The following is a 21,937-nucleotide window of genomic DNA, read 5'->3' as shown; positions in this document are numbered from 1 at the left end:
CCCACCCCCCCCATCTGATATTCCTCTTTTCCTCATCCTATTTTAGGCTATTTTTTGTGACTCCTTCAATGTCCTTCAATTCTGGTAGAAAAGTCTACTTTTAGCCTGCACCACAGATGTTTCAAAGGCAGTAACTGACTCAAATTAGTCTTGTGATGGAAACTGTGCTGTAGCTTTACGTTGCCATGGCTTCTTTAGTTGACAAAATAGTACTTTTGACAGACAACTTCTACTTCTTTCACAGTTCTCTTATTTCACACAAGGTGGTGGTAACTTGAAAGACAAAAAGTAAAATGACCTTGTAGGAAAAAGGGGATATAGGGGAAAGCTGGTGGCAGCAGTGGACATGGGCCCGAGGCCTCTTCATTCCCAGGGCTGTACCACCTGCCATCCTTCTGACTCCACTTGACGCAAGCAGGATTTTTCAGCAACAAAATGTAGCCCAGTGCTGGTAACTGCTGATTCACCCAGACAATCTGTGAGAGTGTCCTGGATTCAATGAAGCTTGACCGATATGTTTTCCTGTGCCTCAGCAGGGTTTCTGGTGGGGTGACACACAGAGCCATCTCACTCTCCCCAGAGTGCAATGCTTATGGTCTGCAAAGATCAGAGGATATCCTGAGCTGGAAGGGACCCACAGGGATCATCAAGTTCAACTCCTGACCCTGCACATTGCCCAAGAATCATGTGTCTGAGAGTGTTTTTCAAATATTTCTTAAACTCTGGCAGGCTTGATGCTGGATATCAGAACTTACCCACACATTTTGGGGCAAGGACTTCAATTCAGTGCTTCTGAATTTACAGTGAATGTTTTGGCCACCAGCTATTAACTTCTGCTTGTTCCTCCTCTCCTCCTTTGGGAAAGAGGGGAGGGGGATCTAGGGAGGCACCAGGGTTTAATACTGCAGTGCAGCCCTCTGCAGAGCGGGAGGAAATGTCTAAATCGGTTCCTGTCAGATGTAGGCGTTAAGCCACGTTCACCCTCTGTGCAGGCTGTACATCCCAACTTCTCCAGCCAGAAGCTGGCCCCTGATCTTCCTCTATTCTACCCCATAAAACCTATTATTAAGGAGAGGGGGAGAGAGAGAGACACAGAGAGAGAGACGTCATGGAAAAAAAATCAGTCAAAACATACCAGCTACTGCTTCCCTCTGCGTTTGCATCTCAGCCTCATTATGTCACCTGAACAATAGGAATTCTCCCAGTCTATTTTAACATGGCAGCTGCCTTGGAAAGCTACAAATCTGACATTCTCTGTGTGGAACCCTGGGGAAATAAACTTGCTTCAGATTTCCTATAAATACTTCTTCAACCAACATGAGACTAACAATGTCTGTCCCAAAGCTTGATGTTGCAATAAACAGCGCTGAAGCACAGCTTTGGGAAGAACCTGACCCAAGTTTTATTTCAGAAGGAAACAAATGCGAACTTGGGATCTGGCCTGAGAACCTGAAGAGATGCAGATGAGTTTTACCCTAAAATTATAGTCAGGTATTACATATCCTTCAGGTCAGTCACAAACAGGGATTCTCTCTCAAATCCCATAGATGTCTAGTTCAGCCAAATCAGGATGAGCTGGGATCATGAATCACTTTAATCACAAATTGCAACTGCAGCTTCCTTGGGAAGGTTGACTGAAGTAATTCTGTGAGGACAACTCAAAGCATCTTTGTTAGCAGCTTTGACCACTCAGGAAAATAAAATGAGAATTTTCCAGGAAAATCTTTTAAGGACATATATTCCTCTTGAGGCCCAGGTACACTCCTCAGAGAAAGGCTCACCCCAGAAAGAACAGGGGAGACAACAACCCTCTCAGCTAAAGGTTAGGCAGAGGAGATCTGGCAAAGGCCAAGAAAGCAGGCAGGGCCATATCTCCAGGCCACAGTGATTCAGTGGAAGTTCTGCCCACTCTTCTTTTGCTCCCAGGTAATAAATAATTTGCAGGCTGCTAAGTTCTGCTTCAGGTTTCACTCCCCAACATTCCTAGATGTTGAAACTCCCACAGTCTCTCTTGTGCTGTCAGAAAATAGCTCTTCATTAAAACACAGGGTTGCTAAGGTATGGCATGTGGTATATCCCCAGCCATTAATATTTCTGAAACACAGACCTTGACTATTAGAATGGGCACATCTCCCTGCAGAGCTGATGACGGGGGAAGGGACATGCAGATGCCCCCAGGAGGTGAGCTGGCACTGAGCTGGATTCATGCCATGCCATGAGGGTCAGCACGCAGATGCTTTTGGAAGGGAGTGCAACAGCGTTTTTTTAATGGCAGAAACCTTTAAAATAGCACTGATGTGTGAAACACTGATGCTCTGCAGAGAAGCTGGATTTATCCACACACACACGAAGCAAAATGGGTAGTAGGCATTTGACAGTGGCTGGCATCCCTCTTTGAGGTCTGGTCACAAAAAATAGCAGAGGAGCACAAAGTACCCCTCTATTAAAAAAGATGTTGAAAGGAGTATGCAAGGCAATCCACTGTCTGTGGATACACACTGCAGTGCCCAGCTGCAGCATTCTCTTTTGTTTTGTTTCCTAGGCTGAGGCAGGGAAATAATGGTATCTCTATTCAGGGGTCCCTGTCACTGCTCGCTTCACCTCTGTGGAAATTAATTTTGTCACCTCTATCACACCCCACCAGCTGCAGCCAGGGCAGCTTGGGATTTTCTTGAAGGTGAGCTGGGGATAGTTATCAGACACAATCAAAGCACAGAGGCAGCAGTCTAGTCAGAATTACTGCATTTATTGAGGGAGCCATGGAAAGGACCCTACATTAATCTTAAAGACTTCCAGGATTGGTTTCAAAACAGAAAGGTGGAATGTCTGTTGAGGACCCTTGTTTGAGTCTCCAGCACTTTTCACACCAATCCTACCTAGAAAAAAAGGAGACAGTAAAAGCTCTGAACCCTACTTGATCTAGCAAGAAATAACATGGATTTGGTAAGGTAGAAAGAGGATGGAGAGAACAGCCAAAGCCAAGAAAATAAAGTATGTGATGCGTTTGGTGAAGGTCAGAGTGGGTGGGAAAACCATGAGCAAAAGGTCTTCTAGAAAAAGGATGGTAGTTTGGAAGGATGTCACAATAAGAAGTGTTCAGCTTGTGATGAACAGATGGAGATAAAAGACAGAAGCAAAGGCAGGGAAAAAATTAAGATGGTGGATCACCAAATGTGCTTATCTAAGAGGACTTAAAACGACTCCTTCTGAAAGGTGACTGAAAAATTACCCCATTTCATTGCTTTTTAATTCAGCACCAGTCTAAGCCTTGCATGAGGCACAACTGAGTTAATATTTGGAATTTTACTGCCTACAAAGCTGAAAGAAATGATTTAGTGTTTTTATAACAAGTGTTTTATTCTGATCCTCTATCTGATGCAGGCAGGAAAATTTACAGGCAACAGCCAAGTCACAAAACACTCTAAAGAACAGACGTAAAGAAGGTATTCTTTAGGGAAGAGGTGCTTACAAGCATGCTTCAGGAGACTGGAAACCCCAGCACATGTGCACTGTGTCAAGTAAAACCAAAACCCACCCGTTACTATGATTACATTTCTATTCTATATAATTCCTCTCTATAGATATATACATATTCATACATACAGAAATATATCTCTCTATATATATAGAGATTTATTTCTACTCATACCAAACCTGTATTTAATTAGTAGCTCCAATGAAGTCAGCAAGTGTCAAGAGAAAAAACAGTGTAAAGGAGAGAACAATCTGGTCCAGAGTCTTTCAAACACCGATTATTTGGCAGCTAATCAGTGCTTAAAAAGGTCACTGAACTAAACCACTTCCAAGGCAATACTATGAACAATTTTACAGTGTTAAAAGATGGACAAAAGTATGTGTCTCTGATAGACTTTACAAAACTGGCCATTGAAGACAAGAAGAACCAGATGTATGTATGCATCCTGAAAGGACATATCAATGCATAGCAAATGAAAGAAAAAACCCATAGTTTCCCATTCCCTTGTCCAAATTGATGCACTTGTTGGCAGCTGGGCTCTCTTTTCTGTTGAACTGAAGTGTCTGTGCAAAAAATGACTCCTAAATTAAGGCTGCTTGGCACTTGCCAACACACAGCTCTTTTCAGCTGGCTGTGATTTTGCTTACAAAGCATTACACAGTTGGGAGTTTTTCCTGCTGGAGGTCTGCGTCGGGATAGGTTATTATGTTCTAAAATAGTTCCTCTAGAAACAGGCATTTCTGAAAACCAGGCTCAGGGGATTTACATGATTCTGCCCTTTTAAAACAAAGTGTCCCATTAGCTTGTTAAAAAGCTGTGATACAACATTTTGGAGCTGGGCCTCGAAATTTGGTAGGGTTGTCACGCCAGTAGAAGCCTTTTGCCATTATGTGTGTGTCTGCAGAGGGGCGTGTGGTGTCCATCTCAGCTCCTCGGACACCCTGGGTGCCAGCCCCATGCAGCAGAGATGAGCAGAGCCTTCTCCAGACCTGCTCCTGCTGAGCGTCACTGCCAGCAGGGCAGGAGCCGAGAAGAGCAGGATCACCTCGTGTGTGTGTGTGTCCTTCACACCTCCCTGGCAGCACGGAGGGGCAGGGATAAAAACCTGATTTCTGACGCAGTGCCCCGTGCCTCACTCCCAGCAGTGTGCTGGCCAGGCTGTGTGCGCTGTTTGCGTGACAGCCCGGTGAATCAGACCGGCAAGAGCCCCTCCGTGCCCCCGCTTCACCGCACGGCCACGCCGCCAGCGCCGGGGTGAGCAGCAGCCTGCAGCGAGAGCGGAGCCCGGCACCAGAACCGCAGCCTTTGGGGCCATGCGGGGAGGAGCAGCATGCGGCTGGAAACCCAGCAGGGATGCAGGGAGCGGGGCAGGAAGGAGAGAGAGGAGCCAGCGGGAGTGCGGGGAGGTGACAAGCGGCGAAAACACAGACTGCGGGAGGAACAAAGCACGCTGGGGCTGCAGAGAGCGGGGAGAGAAGGGATCAAAAAGGAGGAGACAGATAAAGGAGCCACTGATGAGCATCACCTTCCCCACCTGGAGCCGGTATCTAAGCGTCAACACTGCTGGCAAGTAACAGCAAAACCTCTGGCAGAGCATCCTCTGCCTTTGCTTCCCCTCACTTCCTGTGGCAAACATCCCCCAGCTTCTCCTTTAACCTTTTGACAAAAAGATACCAATGCTGCTGAAGTGAGTTTTATGGGGGAAATGGCTTTGTGTCTATTTTTAGGAATAACGGTGGAATTTTATGTCCTAAATTTGCACTGGACTGAGTGTTAAAAGCTGTTACTTTTCTGTGCCTCTGGTTTGTTTTGACAGGCAGCCAAAGCTTCCAGAAGCCCTGAGCTTACCTGCAGCTTGATAGAGCAAATGAAGCAGGGTGAGAAGGACAGCAAGCTACCTCCCACTGCTCCTCCCTTTCCCAGGAATGTGGCACATGAATCATGGTGCAGTTCTCTCCTTGACAGGGAGCACGCATGGAGCAGGAACCTTCCCAAGCTCAGGAGCTTGGAAGCAAGGGTCAGTTAGGCAGCTTGGATAGGACATACAGTGTAATTTTCATCTTTCCATCTCTTCCTCCAAAGTCCTACATGGAGCAGGAAATTCACCAACTCCACACATCAGAAGGGGAAAAATAAAAACCACAACCAAAACAAAAAAACCACAAACCCATCAGCCAAACCAGAACTAGCATACAAACTGAAAACAAAATACCCTGTCCCATACTGAAACTTTACATCAAATGAACCCCTCTAAAGCCTTTTTCTGTCATCTGCTCAGCTTTCTTCACCAAAAAGCTTCCTCCACCTGCCGGTTAAGCAGCAGTCAGCCCTGGAGCTTAATTAGTAATGGTTACTGCACCAAATGGGGTTCCCAGTTCAAATCCCAGTCATGAAGAAACCAGCAATTACAAATACTTAATCTCAGTTTCCTTTACTTTTGCCATTTAAATGCACATCAGAAAGTTCATTTTCAAATTGCTTTTAGAAACAAAATTAATAAGAAGTCCAGCAGTCTGGAGTTAGCAATGGTGGGATGGAGGCTGTAGCTGCAAGTTCAATGCATACCTTATAAAAGGGTGATGATGGTGCCATGCTGGCTCTTGTGATCACATGACCCTTTTATCCCCAAGTATGTATGCAGGGACAGGATAACCATGTGCTACCCAATCCATTGGAAACCTGGCATTTTTCAAGTGTTCTGCTTCTGTGACCTAAAACATATCTCTCTGATGTTCTTTCGGCTACAATAAGAAATCCTGCTGAGGAACTTCATCCCGAGAATGAACCCTCATTGACTACATCACTAAGCTAATCCCTCCTCAGCAGGGAGACATGCAACAGACAATCTGTGGATCCCTCTGAGCTGCGACAACTAATCCATTGTACTGGTATAGTAGAGGATGGTAGAAGTGACCGTCTAATATTGCCAAAAGCAGGCACTTCCCCAAGTCCTTAAGCTGCACTGATTCTGTAGGGAAGGTGCGACAATCACTACAGACTATTAATTTTCTCTGTTTCTGAATTCTCGAGTTCTTTTACTCCGAGTTTGGATTACAACGCAGGAGACGCCGGAATTCTTGTTCGGACTTAGTTGTTTATTATATCTTATCAGTAACACAGCTGCACAGTGTGCCTCCAAGGTTGGCAGGGTGGAAAATGGCCGTGAGTTTTCACTTCCAAGCTTTTTTAAAGTCTAAATTAACCAATTATGACATGCTAAGTAATATGTTTTTACTTACAATCTAATTACTAACTTTTCATGTCCTGCAGTGCAGAACTTTTGACCCAATACCATAAATCCTAGATTTGTGAAGAAGGAGAAAGAAGAAGACATAAATCCACACCCCAAATCCTCCATATTGTTACACTTACATATAATTATATCCCAAAAACCTAAATTCTCTAAACCCAGGGTTCCAACATCAGACCAGACTAAAGACAGTAAAAATGGGTAGGATGGGGAAAAAGATCTGCTGGCCAAATACCGAGAGCAGCATAACCACAGGGGCTCTCTCTGCATTCTGTCCATGGGATGCACTTGAGTTCTCACCACCAAACTCAGAGAATCCCACCTTTTTGACTGTATACATGTGCCAAGATCTACCCCTGAAAAATAACAAATGTTCTCTTCCTTTTATACTCGCCATATAGCTGTGCCTGGAATATTAGTTTTCAAACTCTTCCAAGGACAGAGGATTGTTGTCTCTAAAGACAGCTGAAAGCCACCACGCTGTTCTTTGGCAAAGCAGCCTTGTATGAGCCATTCTGCTTTGTGTTCCCCTCACAGAAAAGGGATCTCCCTACTCCTCTAACTGTATCTATTGCAAGATCTGCCATTAGTGTGCAAACAGCTATGGCATGCAGTCTGTCGTAATCCAGTAAACTTACTGGTTCGAACACCTGTAAACGTTTACAACAGTCAAATCAAATGCTTACAAAAAGACAAAGCAAAATCCCATATCTAAACATCCCCAAGTCCCAGAGAGAAACATCACTGGATTTTCATGTCAGGCAAACACACATCTCTCTCCCGGGCAGAGTCAAAATACAAGATCTGAACACCTTTCTCTCTCCCATCTAACCCTCATGCTTAGGAAATGCAAATTATTACCACAGCCTTTTGTTCTTTCTCCTATTTTTACTTCTATAACAAATGCGAGTTCCTGATAGTATTAAATGCTTCAGATAATGAGAACAAAACCAGAACCTACTTCGAAGGACAGATACCTTCCAGCTGCCTTCATCCAAACAGAACACAGAGCCTGCACCAAAGTTAGCCCTGGTTCTGCACTTCCCACTCCTCTGTTTATCAGGGGACCTTAGGTGCTCTACAGTGCCCAAGTGATTTCCACTTTCCCTGAACCCACACAAGGCAAAAAGGAAAAGTGCAAGCTTACCTCTAGAATTTCTCCCACCTCTGTTGCTTCAGAGTGACCAGTTAAGACTTGAATTACACACACACAGACACACTTTTACCCAGGTTTCTCCTCTATATCATAACTCCCAATGAAGGGAGATTTTTGGCCATATCTTAGACAAGCACTGGGGTTTATTTTTGCAGGAACAAGTCAAACAGGAACACACCTGCCCCTTCCAAGTGAGCAGCACACAGAGCACTCTGTGCTAATCTGTAGGTATTTCAGGTCCGTCAGAGAGAAATGCCATGTTTAAGAGGCACAGACTACTGTCTCTTAGTCACCTCCTTTTTAAAAGGAGGAGCTGCCATGCAAACTTAAGGAAATCACACTTGAAATAGCATCAGAAGGAAAGAGATGCAGCATAGCAATGGAAGTGTTCTGTGAATGGTGTGAATGAGGTCTTCCTTCACATCACCTCTACCCAGAGTAGGATGTTCTGTCAAGCCTCATTCCCAAACAACCTCTGCCTAGACTTGGGGATCAGAGATAATAAAGTCACTAATATTCTTTCTGCCAGAAGAACCTTTAAGTAAAAAGGTAGCAGCAGCCTGGCAGCAATTTTACTGTCATCACAGAAATCCATTCAAGTAAGAGCAACACTCAGTAAACAAAAGGCTGGAAGGCAAATGTGAGATTTCTCCCCTTACACTTTCCTACATATACCAGAAATTCTTACACAAGAGAGAGGTAGGGAAGGAAGTCACTATGAGGCCAGGAAGAGCTCCACACTTGCAGAAACTAGGCTTGTCAGCAGCTGTTGAATGTCTTTGCCACATAACACGTAATGAGACAGACAGGAGCTCATTGTCTTTGGCCACATTTCAGATTTCCTGCAAGAAGGAAAAAGCTTGCACAGGAACATTATCAACCAGGTCATACTAATCCTCACTGCTCAAAGCAGTCTTTTGAAGTTTTGGGGCAATTTTAACTCCAGGTTATGAAGAGAGGGGCCTCAAAATTGCTTAGTTCTTTTAAGTCCTGCAAAACCAGGATTGGACAGTGCCTTATCAGTGCCCCAAGCAAAATAAAAAGATAGAAGCATTTCATCCTTGTCAGGCATCAGGGAGTCTGCAAAGCCCTCAAGATCCACAGGAAAGAAAGCTTCCCTGGATTTTTAAAATTTATTGTTGTTCTAAGTGAAGGCAGGCCCAAGAAGGAAACACAACACACTATTTCTGGCTTTTGCAGAATGGTCCTGCAGTATCACAGCTTGTGTTTCTTGTCTGAAGCACAGTTCATCAACCAGCTAGCCTCTTCCCAGAACTATGTCAGAGCCTTCCCAGCCACCTCATCCTTACACCTGGCAATTGTGTCCTGAACTGCAGCTTCACCTGTTCATCCACTGATGATCTGCTGACTTTTTTCCTACAGCTCTGGCAGAAATCTGTAGAGACAAGCTCACCCTGTAAAAATAAGGCTGTGGCAGTGACCACAGCCAACCCCACAGCCCCACGTAAGGCCACTTTTTCTAACAGAGCCACGAGACATGCATGTCATTACAAAAGTTCTTCTAACATCCCTGGAGAGCATAAGTAAAATGCTTTTACACTCCACGAACACACCATCCATTCTTTTCCTCTTCCCAAAGCTGTGTTTTGCTGAAATGGTAGCAAGGAAGTATTTCAGTATTTTTGAGTACACCCACAGGATGAGATCACAGCATGGGTGACGTGAACTCTAATCCAGCTCATGTCATGCAAATGTCACAGAACCACTGCTGGCCCAAGCTGCAGCCTACGAGCAGAGGTTCTGAGTCTCCAGGAACACACAGTGCAGTCTGTTGTGCACTGCAATCTCCTTGCTACCTTCTTTACCTCAGGCACCACCACATGCCAGGCAAAAGATCACTGTAGGGGCACATTTTCCTGTGCCAGCCCTTGTTTGAGCATCCCAGGCTACTGCACTACTACAAAATTGCAGCTGGTGCCAAATAGCAATGTCTCCCGTCTCTAGATGTGCTGTAACCAATGGCCTTGTTCCCTACAGATAAGTTATCTGTGTTCACACACCAAGTGTCTCAAGGAGGAGCAGCCAAAATATAGGAGGCTAAACTCTCTCAGAGCCATCCAAAGTGATACAGGAGGGAACAGCATGAAAGCTAAAACAGCAAGCCAAAGTCTACTGTTTTAAAGCTGCAGAGGACTTGCTTAACCTTCATGGGATTTTTAAGAATTCACCTCACATGTGTTTTTCAAATCAAAGGCTTTGTGAGAAGCAATTTTTAGCATTTCACACCAACATTCTACCAAAATGGTCTTAATATCAGTTAGAATAAGAGCCCCAGTCTCCATCACACCAACAGAATGATCCTCTCATCTCAGTTCTTCAGCTACAGCTTTAGAAGTTGACCAGCTCCTAGCAGGTTTCTGCCTGACATTTGAACACAAAGGAGAACGTCACAGAAGTCCAGATACAAAATACCCAATTCATTAATTCCCAAGCCATTTCAGAAGCCAAAACCTCAAGTTTCTAGCAGAAGGTGGATTTTTGCTTAGCTTGCTGTCTTTTCAAAGTCATGGAAAGATATTTGGCACCCAGAATTCCATTAAATGAGACATTTCCTGTCTTCTCTTTAACAGGAGTAAATTTAAGGCTTTCAAGTGTCCAAGTGGTATGTGTGACACTCTACTTGGCACCTTCCAAAATCAACAGAACTCTTTTGCCACCTCTACAAAGAGAGATGCTCATCAACAGCTGGTCACTGTGCTGCAGAAGCTTAACACAAGGAATGAAAGATGGGTTATGTGACTTGGCTGACAGACTATAAAAATAACTCCAAAAGGACAGCAAAGACCAGTTCAGGACAAAACATACTTTATTGTAATGTCAGAAGTACAAGAAAAGTACTGCAGAGAACCATGCTAATGGCGCTTCCAGGTCTGTGAAGGACAGAAGTACAAGATAATGGGGTACTACTGTACTCAGTGCAAAAACTGATTCATTTGAGGCACAAGTACACTATTGTTTAAGCAGCTTGATTCAAGCACAGCTCTGGTATGTGATCTACTCTGTTTTCTTTCTATGTGACATTTCTAGAACAAAGCTACCTTTACATGAAAGAGGCAGTCGATTCAAGTCAGGGGTGTCCAATTTGCCACTTGGCAACCAAAAAGAATTAAGAAAAATACTCTGCATAGTCACCCTCCACATCTGAGTTTCAGATATGGAGCTGTGGCCAGAGAAGAAAAGTTATTCTGAAACGTCAGAACCCAGATCTGTTTGGTTGGGTGGGGTTCCCCCCCTTTCCTACGTCTGTGGGTAACATTTCACGTTGACCACAATTTATCCAATAAGAAAAAAAACCACAACCAACTCATATCCTGGATAAGAAATCATACATATCTAACATTCTAATAAATTTCAGCCCTTGAGATCTTAACTTATGGCTTAAGACACAATGAAAGTGTTTGGGCACCCTTGAGTGAAGTTAACGAAGAGCATTTTTGCTAAAAAAGGCAAGCAAGCAAGATCACTGTTTTAAACAGAGCTGACCTCTACAAGAACAAAGCAGGAATCCAAGTCACTAGTTACTACTAGGCTGACATGTACTGCTGCCCAGAAAGATAAAAAATGTAACATCACAATGAAAGGTTCAACAAAGTTGAAAGTTAAAGGTTTCAACACCAGAAGCAGCATTTGAAAACAAGCTGTTTAAGTTAATCTTTTCAAGAGATGCAGATTGCATAACTAGGCATGAACAAACATGCTGGCAATCTTCTCCTTTTACACAGCAGCTGTGTTTAACATAGGAAGTTCTGGGTTTAAAGAAAGCTACTTGAAGAAGAATTAAGATTTGCAATTCCCTGTCTAACTTAATGAGATTAGTAGAGAAATGAAAAAAAATGACTACTGAAACAGTAGTTTCTCAGTGGATCCCTATCATTACAAACACAGCTGGATTTGTAAGCAATGCAAGACTAAACAGACAGCTATTACTTTATATTATTACTATGCTCATAAGTTACATCTGTTAAAGTTAAAAAAAGCCAAGCAGTTCTGCCCTATTTCAAGAATAGTTTCCAATCAACACCAGTTTACATGGTGAATGGGACTTCACGAATAAACAAGGAATGGTGACATCTTTGGGTCAAGAATGACAAGAAATAATGGGCTCTGTGCTACCAATCAACCTCAACAAGAATATGGCACAAGGGCCAGCCCAAGCCGTACCAACACTGAACCTTTAGCACTCAGCACAAATTCGGATCTCTTTACTTAGCTAGCAAACCAGGTGAAAAGGCTGGGTAAAAAAAAAACCAAAAACCCAAAAACCTAACTAAAAACTTAAGCCAAAAGTTGGAATATACTTTTAAAAAAAATCTGTAGTTTTAAAATAACTTGATGCTGACATCAGTTTGTGCAAACTAAAAAAAAAAACCTCATTGAATTTCTCTCCAATGAAAGACAAATCCTGCAAATATTTTCCTTTTAGCCCACCGAATCTGAAGATACAATCTCAAATCTAACAGATGTAAATGAAAGAGAGAAAAAGTTACAGCATCTGCACAACATTCTTTCTACAAACAGCTGCTGGAGGGAAAGTAAAATATAAAAGGAATAAAGAAAGGAAGGTTCCATCTGAAATATTCTCACAATCTTTCCCACTTTGTAGTCCATGAATCCGACTCTGATGCTAAGGTGACAGTGTATGTAAGCAGATTTTTTTGTTGATTTTATTGTATTTGAGTTTCAATTGCAGAGAACCTGAGAAGAGACCGGAGCCTCTTCAGGAATTGTCGGATGGCACATGCTCCTCGAAGCCTTCGCTCTCCCGCACCAAGGCTCTTTCCAGGATAACGCGGCCTTCCTTGTAGCGCTGGCTGTCTTCAGTGGCAAACTCATAGATCCAGCCCAGTTTGCTGTTGCAGTTCTTGCAGCTCACGTCCCGAACCATGTGGCGGCCAGTGAGCATGACCCGGTCCTGAACTTCGCTATACTGCAGATTTACCACCTGGGACAAACACACAGCGCACAGGGAACACAAAGGATTAGTCTGCCTACAGGAACTCTGGTAAATAAATGACTATCAGCATGCTAGAAGGAAAGAGCCTGTGGCACTGCACACGAACTGAAAACTGCACTGTAATAAAATCCCCTTCTTGAGAAGGTAGCACCTTACAGATGCATTTCACAATGATGTAAAACCCTCACATTTTAACTGAGAGACATGAATTGCTATCACATAATGTGCAAAAGTGCTGTGTTCAGCTCTGGGTGAGAAACTCCCAGTGAACAGCTTGTACATTTATATTAATCTAGTTGTAACGTATGTAACCCATTTCTAGCAGCCGATGTGATCACCAAGTCCCAGAACCCAGAACCAAAATATTAAAAGAGGTAGCTCTTTAAAAATCTTGTGGTGCTTTCGAAATAATTATCTAAGAAAAAGCCAGGGTCAGTGGCTGAGAATGCAGACATGAAACATGCACCTTTTGGTGTGCTGTATCAGCAGTTTAAGATATACTTTTAACTTCTTTTGCAGCACCACCAGAAAACCAAGATGTATAATTCGTTGAAAAGTTGATGTCATAACTATATCCAAACTGCTGATATGCAGATTCTAAAAGATGGGACTGCACTGCTTTCTCACCTTTGCACCTGACTGCTTCAAATGTACAGCTTCAGACTGCAGAAATGCAGAAACTCAAACTGCTGTGATTAAACCCCACTATTTAACATCAAAAAAATCTTAACCCCAGGATCCAGTGCTTATTGGATGAGAAAGAAATCTCTCACTACAGCAAGATTCAGGATAGCAGAAGTCCCAGAGCAAAACACAGTTAAGACATTACTGATGGCCCTATCAAGTCTGCCCATGGCCAAATGGCTTACAAGAAAAAAACGAAACTGAAATACACCAAGCATTACACGACCAGGAACTTTGCGAGAAAGCGAAGGACAATCACAATTTTTTCAATTAATCTAATGGACAGGTCTTTATGGCAGGTTCATAAATAATCCTACAATTCACTCCGAAGTTATGACTTCTGTATTTCAATCTATTGAATAAGCTCAATTAAAAACTTATTAAACTAAACCAGAGTATTATTGCCTGTAAAAGAGATTGTGGTTGACTGTGGCAACTTAAGTTGCCAGACTACTGTTACCTTAAATGCATTTCAGAAATTAAGCCGAGTATTATCTAGACTTTTTTTTTAACTGCTTAAAAGTGAAAACACCTTTGGAACCCTTTGACAGACACCGGACACTCTCAGAGTGAATTTGAGGTTCATATTACAGAAGTCTCCAAAGTTAAAACGCCATCGATTTTGGCTTGATGCCTCTCTATAAATAATCTTCTTTATTTTGTCTTTCAGTATTGCAGACAAAACTAATTTAGGTAAGTTTCCCATCAACAGTAAATGTCAAATTTGACTTCAAAGACAAATGAATAAAATAAAATAATAATTATGCAACACTTTAGCCAAGAAGTTTTTTCAATCTCATGACAGATTCATATCCCACAAACTCATTTTTCAGAAGTGAAGAGCAGTTTTTCCAGCTTCTTACCAACCTTGTTAAAAAGGAAGGCCCTTCCCGTGGCCCCTGTAAAGCGAGTGGAGATGAGCTCGGAGCGGTTGGTCAGAATCGTGTCGCAGTTTGCGCAGGAGAACAGGCGAGTGCCACCAATATGATCCAAAAAAATTCTTCCCATTTTTAGAACTTATGTAAGTTTATACTCAAGACCTGAAAGCAAAAAGAAACATCATACACATGTCAAAAAAGCATTACAGCAAAAAAATTCAAACCCCATCCCATATATACAGCAGAATATTCTTCAAACCAATTCAGCTAATGATTGCTCAAAGTCATTCCCTCATTGGTGAATTACTGATGTTACAGTCTGCCTTCACCCTCTCATCAAGACAAGTTCTTTCCCAAAGTGACCATTTTACCAGTAAGATGACTTAAATACAAACTAATTACATTAAAAGTGAAATACATGAACTGAAACCTTTAAAATACAGTTCAGACCTCTGCACACCCCCTACTGGCCCCTACAGTTTTTAAACTCAGAAGCTTCCACTTCCTTTAATACAATACTGAAATTCCATTTCAGTACATTTCCAACAACTCACTCATCTTAGTCAGCACTAAGAAATGAAGCACTGAGAATTACAGTGAGTCACCAAGACAATTATAGCTTAATTTTCCCAAGTCACCCCCACTTTTTATAATACATATTTATTATGTCACTTCCCCATAGCTTTGCACAATTTATGACACATGATCACACAACACCACCACCCAGAATGTTAGTATAGCACCCTGGCTGCTGTATTTGACTTCACGCTTCTTGGTTCCATATACACACTAACATAGGAAAGGCTTGGATGCTATTTCACATAATAAACAACCCACCCAGTTTTTACACCAGACAGTTTTATATGCAAGTGTTTAAAGCTGTCTAATCCAAATACAAAATACTGTGTCATTTATCCAAGCTTCATTGCTACTATACCTGAGCAACTCCAATGAGCAAAAAAACAGAGCTTAAAAACTTTATAGGAGATGACCTGCAGTGCCTGATAAATCTTCATTGCTTAGGAAAATTGAAGTGTCTTACAACTTCACACCAACTAATATAAATTACTCAAAGTTAACTAGTGAGTAGGCACAGAACATACAGCCAAAAACCTAAATCACGAAGGATGATATAACATGACAAAGGAATTGAATTATGATGTTATTTCCCTTTCAACTGCAGAAGTTCTATGACTAAACATCTAAAGTTAAACTAGTTAAATGTACCTCCATTTTTCCTTCAGATATGGAATCAGAAAAATGTATTGTCTCTGCTTTTGTCATGCAGAGCAACGCAAAGTAAATCTGACACACTGCAATATTAGAATTGTGTGGGTTTTACTTTTCAGAGCAGGAGACTGTTCCGTTCATAGACAAATCAATCAAATTTTGTGCTCATCTAATTGAATATTCTAAGTCAAACACCATTAAGAAGCACAAATACATAATTTAAACTCATTTCAAGTTTTAGGGGATCAGTTTCTTAAAGCCAACACTTGACATGCACAAAGCAAACGGACTAAAACTTGCACCTGCACACACAGAGTTTAACACATCATTTTTGCATGTAAAAATCAGAAGCCACTGACATAATGATTTTTTCAATTGCTTTATTTCACACTTTGTTTTCTTACAATATGTGGTAACAAAAAGGTTTCCTAATATTGAACAGAGTGATTTTACATCAGGTTCCTTACCTTCAGATTTTTCAAATCACTATTAATCTTCTGTATCCCATCTGAAGGATACATAAAAATTAAAAGCAATGAATCTTCCTTTTAAAGGTGATGTAATAGCCATTTCTCTTTTTCAAAGGACAAATAAATCAGGTCTGAGTGTTAGAGGTGGGATTCCACTCAAAATACAGAAAGCATTTTCATTAGACTTCTCTAAGCTTTATACCTTTCCAATATGCCTTTATCTTTCCTAGCAAGCAAAGGCAAAAAAAAAAAAATTAAAATGGGAATAGTGGCAGAATGAAGGAAAATCAACAGACAATAAGTGTGAATAAACAAGTATCAGTCAAAGTCTCCAGCCAGAAACCACAAATACAAGCAATTAAGGCAATTGTAACAGATATGCCCATAAGGCACTTGGCCTAGCTCCATGTGCCATCCTTACTAATTTTGGATAATGTTATATTTGTGCTGATTGTATTGTGGATTCAAAACAACCAACTGATCGTAAGTTACAGTAAATGTGGAATCAGCATCCAAAGGGGTACTTCTTTCACAGTAAACACAATGCTCATCCTGTCACTACTTTTAGAAGCTAAAATAAAATAAATCCAAACCCGTCCCTATCTCACAGAGAGCAACACAAACACAGAGCTCGGTGGCCAGAACAGATCCTAGACACAGACTGACCCTGCATGACATTTTGAAAAATGCACCTAAACACTTCAAATGCAAGTGCATCACCTGCCTAAAATCACAGTTCATGTCAGTGCCCTCAGAAAAGCAGTAACCCAGAGACACTTAAAATAAAAATTAAATACTTCAGAAGGGAGGGAGCATGAGTGCAATTCTTGCAAGCAAGTTAAAAGTCACAGCAAAATACAAATTTATTACTTCTGGATATGGCATTATGGCATGGATTGAAGTCTTGAGTCCCAAACATTAAAATAAATGCATAAATATTCAAAGATGTAAAGCTGAAAAATCTGCCTAGTAATACAAGGCCTAAAATCCTGAATTATTTATTCTACCTTAAAGAGCTAAAAGTAACCTAAAGTTGCAGCAGAATCTAACAAACCAACTGGTGCTAGAACACATTTTTTCAGAATACAGTGCATAAGGAAATGTATATTCTTGAAATGATACACATTTAAAAATTTAAAAAATTAAATTCTACAGTCAGCATTGTAACAGTCAAAACAATGTAGATTTTGCGTGTGTTTTCTTAAGAAACTGCTAAAACACTGTAACCTTACTAGAGTGTCTAACTTTGAAAAAGCAACCTCTACACTTAACTACCAGTGAGAATGCACAGCAGGCTGCAGCTACCTCTGTCCTCAGTTCTGATTGTTGAATTCAATGAATTTGTAAGGGTCCAGCTGAAGCGTTATGAAACTAGTCACCTTACATCACTCTCTATGTTACTGCTCACAGCAGTAAAAAGTAGGAAAAAAATTACAAAATGTCTTCTAGTAATGCAGACTTAAAATACCACTTTATCATGGATTTTCTAAAAACCTAAATGGAAATTTTGCTTTTTCCTCTCCTGTAAAATAGAGAAGCTAATTTCAACTTGGAATCATTTCACACTCTCCCCTCCCTTTTTTTCCCCCCAAGCTAAAAACATAGCATTCACTTATAAGACCAAATCAGAAGGTACTTGCTGTGGATAAAGACTCCTCTCTCCTTATGTAAAGATCCTGAATCCTGTAGGGTATACTTACTCCACACAGGAAAAAACCAAAGCACAACAGAACAAGGGAAAGCAATTTTCCATTGTCCTCAGGCTCCTGCCCTGACAAAGTCACCCAAGTTAACCGTGTAGATTTTTCTCCTATAGTTTCACTACCAATCGAAAAGGTGCAGGCGTCTATTTATGTTCACACATGCATAAATGATCTGAAAAAGCCACTTACAGGCAGCTTTGATAGGCAGTGGGAGGGCTCTCTTAAATGAGGAGAAGCCAAAGAATTGTGAAACATAAAAGCATTTCTAAAGCTTAAGATTCTCCAAACAGGGGGTGGAAAATGCAGTAAGTGCACTTGGCCATTCATCCACCATTTACATTTAAAACCACAGAAAATAACTTCCACTGGTCCGGAGAACCAGTCAGGTTTCCTAGTGCTACTTACAGTCCCTGAAAGTGACACTACTGTATCACACCAATTCCATCACGTTACCAGCAGAGTTTTCAGAGGTAGTGGACAGGGATGTTGGTTATTCACAAAACCAAATGCTGAGGAAAACAGATTTTTTTTGGCTCGTGATTTCACTTTTAAAATCAGCTGAGCATTCTTCAGTGGGTATGTATCAGTGATGAAGTTCTAGTGCCCTTGCCTTGATGTGAATTACCAAACACGAGTCATAATATTAAATGAATTGTAAGAAAGGCAGATTTATTTACTTTCACTAATGGATATAAAATATTTACTGCTTGTCAAATCTTCCCAGTTCCAAGAGAGGGGTACTTTCATGAACTGAGAGCTAATGACACTGCCATTATTCAGCACCCAGATCGCCTTCCTGAGAGGACCTTTAGGAGAGGAATCAATGATAGCTCATATCACCTAGCAAGTCAGGCCTGCTAACAGTGCATGGTTTTGACAGTACAGTATTCTGACAGCACAAACCTTGATACCACTTCTCAATCATACTGTGAAAGACTTCCTGCCTGCATGCTTCTCCCAGGGAGTACATGGACAGACAGGAGACACAGACACTGTAGCTGAGTGCTATAATGTGTATTCCCAGAGCAGTAGCTCCCAAGCTTCCCAAACACTTTCAGCGCTGATTTCAGCAACACTGAACAACAACCATATCAAAGGGCTAATTAATATTAAATAGCTTAAATTTGACCACTGTCTGTACACACCTGAAGCACCATTTGGCTGGTATTTGTACTACCTCATCTGCCTACTTTCACAAGCAAGAAAGAATGAAAAAGTAACACAAAGAATTATTTATTAACATTTTTAGAACTAACAGTCAGTGTCTTCTTGTCCTGGAATGCATCTCTTGAAGACACAGGACCATCAACACTTGGGAGGGCCAGCAAGCACTTTCTCTATACACACTGGACTGTGGATATTTCACAGGAGGAGCCTCAGTGTTGCTTCAGCACCATCTACTGCGTTCACATCTACAACAGAGAACAGCTGCTAGTTAAAGGACAAAAAACTGTGACAGCCTCTCTTTCATCATTTTACCAACTAAAAACATTTTCCTTTGTGAGCAAGTAAGCACTCTCTATCCTTTGAAAAAGGGTCATGCATTCCCCTCAGCACACTAAAACTTTCTCAAGATGTACTTACCCTCGTATCAGGCTGAAACTTCATCACTGCATCTCAGGAACTGGGTTTCAGCTTCCTCTTCTCATCTCAGAGATGGACAAAAGAGGAAAAAGAATCCTTAGCACAGCTGCACAAGACCATGGGTTAAAGAATCATTAAGCAAAAAATAAAACTTGCTCCTTACCTTCCCAGGGTTCTGCTGTTCATTAGCAGGGGTGCATCCAAAAATACACACGTGGTCAGTCTCTTATGAGGTCTGAGATTCAATGTCTGCCACCAACTTCTGCGAGTGTCCAAGTAAACAGGGCCTGGCTTCTGCCTACATGCAGAATTGAAACCACCACATGTAGCCAAAAGTGGAAAGAAACTGAAATGGAACAGCATACTGTGCTCTTTAGAACCATCCAGCTACTGTACCAAATAGAAAAAGGAACTTAATACAGTCCAGACAGAAGAGGCTTTGGCAAAGCAACGAAAGCTGTGCCCAGATGCAGGGCATAGCACCTGACTACAAGAGGTTGCTTTGCAGGATGCAAACTCCCTTGTGCAAATTGCAGTAGTATAATTCTGTATTGCAGGTTGCAGTAGTATCATTTCCTATTGCAAGCTGGCCGTTTTCCTAGGTAAGGCGTGCACTGGGACAGTGGCATTTAAATTTGTTACCATCATACTGGTGCCCTCAAACACTAATCCAGGGTACTTTGTTTCACGTTTACAGAGAGCAGAGCCACACAGATGGGTGCTTGTTTCTGATACAGCACCCCTATCTCAGCATCTCCCACAGAGTAACTTAAACCCTCACAATACTCTTGCTAGATAACATATAAAAGTATTAGTTTACAAATGGTATCAGACTCAGATTTTCTTTCCCACCACTACACAGAGTCCAAAACCAGCAACTACACCTGTCTCCCTGCTTCTTTTTCCCTTCCTTTTCCTCCTGTCCCCTTCCTAATTCCTCCACTGTTTTTAAGAAAGCTGTAGTTTCTTGTTTTGTAATAAATTTATTCTTATAGTACTGAAGTAGTTGAGACGACTTTTGTCTATGAATCCATTCTGCAAGTTTCTGAAAGATAAACTACACATTCTTTGTTTTCATTAATTTTAGTGCAGAAATGATGCAAAACTTCATCCAAAAACATCACTGATTTCATTAGTCATTAAAAATAAAATCCAGTAAACAACCTATTAAGAAATGGTGTCAAGACAACTATCATCCAAACCTCCAAACCAGCTACATCCAGCTGGCAGAAGGGGTGCTAATACACTAAGGGCACATCACCAAGCATTTTTTATATTAACTAGAAAGGTCCTAAATGTAGGTAAAGGCTCCAAAATTAGAGATCACCTTGCTAACAAACATCCACAGTGTACAGGCATTTCATCTGTACATTTAACAAGTACTTTTTAAGTTAAATCTTGTTTAAGGGAATTACGTATTTCAGCGAGAGCTGAGCAAGTCAAGATTTCAACATAGGTCAAATGTTAGTAAACAAACGTGAACCAATGACCTGACCTGGACAACATCCCTTCAAGCTTGTGATGATTACCATGTTAAATACAGATATATAAATACCAGCTTTCAGTCTGTGACAAGTAACAAATCCAGCCTGTTTTTGTCATCTTCTCTGCTGGGCTTTGAGATGCAATTTCATTTGTCCTCACACACTTGGCAACCACACGTGAAACTCACTTGTCATTGTTAAAATCTATATACAAACAATAAACTCTGCATCTCTAAGTAGTTCTGTAACTACGGAAGTGAAAGTAGCAGATGACAGAAGCCTCCAAATAGTATTTCTAAAGACTACTTTAGAAAAAGAGAGCAGCACTTAAAACTGACAGTTTTGTTTGTTGCACACGCGACTTGAATTCAGCCATCCAGAATGAGGCTCTATATAAAAATATACATATAGGGTTATATATAGCAGTCACATATAGTCACGTGAGGGAATGTTTACAACTGGGGAGCAAGTTCCCTCCCTTTCAGCCATCAGTCATAAACATTAGTCAAGCTAATGGTTAATCTAGAGCCATTAGTTGCTGACATCAAGAGTTGTTCTGCGATAGCACTTTGGAAAGAGCCCTGCCCTGTTTCTCTCTCATTAGACCGTGTGTACTTGCTTTGTTATTCCCTCTGTCTAACCCTAAACCTGTGTTTATTGTTTAGAGAAACCAAAGACAAATAATTTATTAAATTCTACGGCGATGTCAGTCCAAAACACGGCCTTCATTCTTAAATAAACACGCTGGATTAATCTAATCTAGATCTGCTTGCCCAGTACAACTGAAGGCTGCGCCCAGAGTAACAAATGAAGCAAACAGACAACAGTCTTCGCATTCCCTTTTGCTTTGACTCAGAACCTTTCCCAGAGCGGAAAAGAGCCGGCAGAATATTTCAGCTCCCTGGGAATCCATACTTCCAGGGGGAAAACCCCCACCTAAGCACTAGCGGGCGAACGTGTCTCGCTGCTGAGCGAGCCGCGAGCACCTCCACAAAGCAAACAACCACTGCGGCTGGGTCTGTGGCAGGCTCCCGCGGGGGGGGCCCCT

At 41.6% G+C, this 21,937-nt stretch overlaps 1 protein-coding gene across 4 annotated transcripts; it reads right to left on the bottom strand.

Annotated features, from left to right (window-relative positions):
• Window positions 1–10,685: 10,685 nt before the first annotated feature.
• Window positions 10,686–21,266, bottom strand: YPEL5 (yippee like 5). 4 transcript variants are annotated; one of them, XM_017730129.1, is made up of 6 exons: window positions 19,569–21,266; window positions 19,406–19,470; window positions 19,078–19,233; window positions 16,116–16,344; window positions 14,408–14,580; window positions 10,686–12,844 (listed from the first exon to the last, which is right to left on the bottom strand). In XM_017730129.1, exons 5-6 carry the CDS (start codon window positions 14,546–14,548, stop codon window positions 12,620–12,622), a joined length of 366 nt encoding a protein of 121 aa, XP_017585618.1. In that variant the 5' UTR covers window positions 14,549–14,580; window positions 16,116–16,344; window positions 19,078–19,233; window positions 19,406–19,470; window positions 19,569–21,266; the 3' UTR covers window positions 10,686–12,619. The 4 variants fall into 4 exon arrangements, with proteins under 4 accessions (XP_017585618.1, XP_008628603.1, XP_017585619.1 ...); XM_008630381.2 differs by lacking the exon at window positions 16,116–16,344 and having other exon boundaries at window positions 19,569–21,263; XM_017730130.1 differs by lacking the exon at window positions 16,116–16,344 and having other exon boundaries at window positions 19,406–19,465; window positions 19,569–21,263.
• Between the last annotated feature and the right edge of the window lie 671 nt (window positions 21,267–21,937).

Source organism: Corvus brachyrhynchos, unplaced genomic scaffold (genome assembly GCF_000691975.1).
Source record: "Corvus brachyrhynchos isolate BGI_N302 unplaced genomic scaffold, ASM69197v1 scaffold101, whole genome shotgun sequence".
In the NCBI taxonomy this organism is placed as follows: Eukaryota; Metazoa; Chordata; class Aves; order Passeriformes; family Corvidae; genus Corvus; species Corvus brachyrhynchos.
This window is presented reverse-complemented; position numbering and strand designations above follow the sequence as displayed.